The sequence below is a fragment of the Lygodium microphyllum genome, chromosome 18, assembly GCF_053477565.2.
Source record: "Lygodium microphyllum isolate KBCC chromosome 18, Lygodium_microphyllum_v1.1.10, whole genome shotgun sequence".
In the NCBI taxonomy this organism is placed as follows: Eukaryota; Viridiplantae; Streptophyta; class Polypodiopsida; order Schizaeales; family Lygodiaceae; genus Lygodium; species Lygodium microphyllum.
Window position 1 is genome coordinate 107,121,365 of NC_141152.1, and position 4,412 is coordinate 107,125,776.

The 4,412-nt window shown below is 36.2% G+C and overlaps 1 protein-coding gene across 1 annotated transcript; it reads right to left on the reverse strand.

Annotated features, from left to right (window-relative positions):
• Positions 1-300: 300 nt before the first annotated feature.
• LOC148021238 (membrane protein PM19L-like) lies at positions 301-3,744 on the reverse strand. The gene is made up of 4 exons (XM_087698113.1): positions 3,475-3,744; positions 2,521-2,695; positions 1,513-1,561; positions 301-1,416 (listed from the first exon to the last, which is right to left on the reverse strand). Exons 1-4 carry the CDS (start codon positions 3,596-3,598, stop codon positions 1,321-1,323), a joined length of 444 nt encoding a protein of 147 aa, XP_087554239.1. The 5' UTR covers positions 3,599-3,744; the 3' UTR covers positions 301-1,320.
• Between the last annotated feature and the right edge of the window lie 668 nt (positions 3,745-4,412).

Below are 4,412 nucleotides of genomic sequence, written 5' to 3' on the forward strand. Positions count from 1 at the left end.
GATATCTAGATTCACCAGAGATGGTTTCATAAATATAGTTTTGATTGATCTTTTTTGTTGGTTGGATTAACTTGAAAATAATAAGATGACAGTTTTAGACAATGTAGGAAAGTTAGCACATAGTAATCTTACACTTAATTTATTTTTAGAATCTTTTCTCACTTAATTTATTTTTAGAATCTTTTTAGGAAAGTTAGCACATAGTAATCTTACACTTAATTTATTAACTAGAAAATAATAAGATGACAGTTTTAGACAATGTAGGAAAGTTAGCACATAGTAATCTTACACTTAATTTATTTTTAGAATCTTTTCTCACTTCAATAATTTACAATAAAGTCTAAGTAAAGTGACTTCCTTGTGTATATCTCGTAATGAGAAATTATGTGTGTACCTTAGCATAGGAGTAAGGAATTCCCTTAATTTATCTCACATTGAGAGGCTATGCTTGCAACTAAGTCTTGAACAAATCGTATTTTTTCCCTTAATGCTATAAAGTAACATCTCATTTCTTCTAAGTGATCGATAAAACTTCTTGTTTGAATGGGTACCCAAAAATCTGAAGATGATAATCCATTCATAACACAAGACTTGAACGTTGCTTCAATATTGTACAATGTGTTGAAAAATCACCTAAAGCAGCCTCATCTTTGCTACTTTGGCATATCTCATGAAACATTTTAAAGTTAAGAATTTCAAGAAATGTTTTTTCTACTATGTGCAAAAAATGTTCCTTGTGAAACAAAAAAAAATTAGATATATATTGACACTTGCCCCTTACCATCATAAAAGAGTATTAAAAATGTAATTCTTGAGTTGAAAACACAACAGATGTGCTTATATTGAAGCTTATTGTTGAACAATCCATAGATAAATGATGTGGATATATCATGTGTTCCTATCATTTTAACAAACTACTCTATTTAAGGATCTTAATCTATATCCTCCTCTTAGACTTGGCTTTCGAAGGCTAATTCAATGGAAACAAGAGCAATAGCTTAAGTGAAATTAAACTAGTTAAGTAATAATATATTATGTAAGCTAGAGAAATGAGCATGATTTTGGTAACTATTTGTGTTTTTAATAGGCCTTTCTAAAGAGCATACACAACTTGCTAGTCAGCTCAAGTGCATTTTCTACCTAATAATGTGAATGTAGTTAATGAATACATGGGAGAATTTTGTTATTGTTTTTTTTTTCACAATGTGAGGTGGGGATTGCAAATTAACTAGAATTTCATACCTATTTACCCTACTTGAAGATGGATAACATACAATGATTTGTTGGGAAAAAGTTATCCATAGAAATTATTTTCCCATCTTATGCATATTCTCCAAGTACTCGCCCTACTTGAAGAGAGATAACATAGAACAATTGTGTGCTACCAACAATGATGACAATAGCTTCCAAAGTTTTCTGCAAGCAAGTTGACATGGTTAGCTCCAGAGAGGAATGAGAACCTAACAAGATTCATGCTAGATCATAGAGCATTTGTTGGTCGAATGAGTATACCATCGTGTCACTCCTAAATAAGCCACTGTTAATCTCTTTGGATGCAAGACTGCATAAGTATAGTCATGTTAGGATATCATACACAAGCATTTTCATAACCTCATTACACAACAAATATTTGGATATTATACATTTTTAAATATATACATTATATATATTGGATTTTTATCAGATAATCTTAGAGATAACAATAAGGTCCAAGGCAAGATACAAATCCTTGTTTGCGAAATATATCCATTCACATAGTAATATATAATATATACAACACCAACAATGACCATGCCCTAAGCAAAAGTAAAAAAATGTGATATTGTAGGGTTCCAGCATAACGTAATCTTACAAGGTTCTATCAAAGAAGTTTGAAGTTGCTAAAAAAAAGTACATCTCTTTTTGGGAAACTGAGATATAAAAGGCATACATTACTAGAGGCTGGAAAACTCTCAAGGCCTTGTTACTTTCTTTGTTAGATATGTATGTTTCACTACCTAAGGTTCCTTTCTCTCTTGCTCCTCTAAGGGACCTCGAACATGTCAATCTTTTTGCCCTTAAAAGTGAGCATGAGTATCGAACAAATGAACTCCAAGATATTAGAGGTGCTCAAATGTCACAAATATAGAGTCTAAGCATTTACCCATGGTAGATGAGATTGAGTTCTAACATACAGACAAGTAACATTGTGGAATGTCTAACAAAATATATTCAAGTTTACTAAACTCTATAGTCATCACAAGCTTTCCAATAATGCCTCCTATTTTGAGTGTGCACATAGGTGATACATCATATTTTAGAGGGCCCCAAAACTATAGAGATCATGACAAGTAAATATTAGCTAACATTTTGTTTACTATTCAAAAAGTGGAATGTGCTCATAAAAAGAGGTTCATTGAAAATGGCTATACTAGCAATAAGCTTGACTATCCACCATGCAAAATCTTGATTTCATGAGTTAAGATAACCATAGAGAGTTGATTTATAAGATTTGACATTTGAAGGGTAAATGAAACAAACCCAAGGGCTTCAAGTGATAGAACTAGAGCAACAACTGCTATTGCAAAACTTGCACTAAAACTTTCCAAGGACCAAGCATGCAAATGGTGAAGGCCACTGATCATGGCACCCATGCCTGCTGCTCCAGCTATTAGGGAAAATATAATGAAGTAGAAGCTTGCACCACTGTTTGACACTTCAAAGTTACAATAAGGAAAAGTTAGGCCTATAGAGCACAAAATAACACTTTGTTAGCAATGTCTAATCAATTGTAATTTTAGTCATGGATTTTCAAAATGCGGAATCACTTGTTATGCATATGTCCACAATAATTGAGAAGGATTACATAGGCTATTTGGTGGCAAACACTTGTTAAATTGCTTGAGCACTTTGCAAGAATTTTGAATGTTGACACATGTAGAAAAAAGGGAAGGAAAGAAATTGCGTAAACTCGAATGGAATAAAACAAGGTGAATCCTAAATGGTACAATGGCATTTTACACACACAAATAGTATGCGTGACACCCAAAACTCTACATTGTGTGTGTGTGTGTGTGTGTGTGTGTGACACCCAAATTAGATTGTAACTAAAAATTGTGGTGAGACAGGTGCCTAAAAGACATAAATGTTGCCAAGAACTGCTAGCTCAAGTGGTAGTGAAATGGTGTCATAAACCCAAGGTCATGGGTTCCGTTCTCTGAGCAGCAGTGCGGCACCTTGTATAAAAGTGAATATTGCTCCACTTGGCCGACCACCAAGTTGGACATTGTACTTAGACCACTTGTAAGAGTCGCGGCTCAAGGGTTTGGGCACCCCTTGACTAGAAGCATTGATGTAAGTCCCGACATTCAACTAATTGATAAATCCATTCGAGTCTAGACTCTAAAAGACATGAATACCTTTTTTTTAAAATTATTTTAAAAAAAACATACACACACACACTCTGTCTCTCTCTCATGAAGACGTGGCAAGCACCTGTCGAGAAATCGGTGTCGATGGCCATCCGGACGGCCCATCCTGCGATGCCCAGCACGATCATGTAGAGCATCAGATTCAAGATGACGAGAGGAAGGGTGACGTAGCGGGTACTGAAGGCCATCTCTCTCTCTCTCTCTCTCTCTCTCTCTCTCTCTCCACTGCTTTCTCCTTCTTGTAAAATTGGGGTCTTCCTTGTCGTATCGTCTTGCCAGGAGACGGAAACAGTTCACAAACACGTCCACGAGATCAGCAATGCAGTCTGCTACACAGACACAGACGCACAGAGAGAGAGAGAGAGAGAGAGAGAGAGAGTTTCTGATTCGATTCGTTAATGGGTTCCCGGCATGTTGATACCCCTTCCGATCTGTAGAGCGGAGGCTTCGGTCGCGCCTCGCACCCTCCAAAGGTATTTGGCTAATTTGTTATCATATAAACCTCAAATATTGTAGTCCAATAGTGTATTGCCACCTCAAATATTACGACCCAATGCATTGTCACCTCGAGTCTATGCTATCCAGACCTCGCACACGAAGTTTTAGACGAATTCCCACTCTAATCCCACATTATGAATTATAACTAATATCATAAGGTTTTGCAAGGGAGGGATGGTATACCTAGCAAGGGAGGCACTGCATACCTAGCCAAGTGCGGTTGGTTGGCAATAGGGGGGCAGCACCCCCCTTCCCCCAACTGTACCTAGCTAGGTATATGGTGTCTCCTAAGCAAAAGTTCATAATGCTAAACACTATAGAGAAAAGCAAGGGAAAATAGCCCCTTCTCTCACCTTTAAAATGTCAAAAACTTTTTGTGTCATGATCTACCCTTGTGTATGTGAGCATTTGCCTAATCACTCAAATATCTTCTAATTGGTTATACACAAAGGCAAATGACATGATTGAAGCTCCAAAAACAACTTTTTACCCTGTATCCAAAGA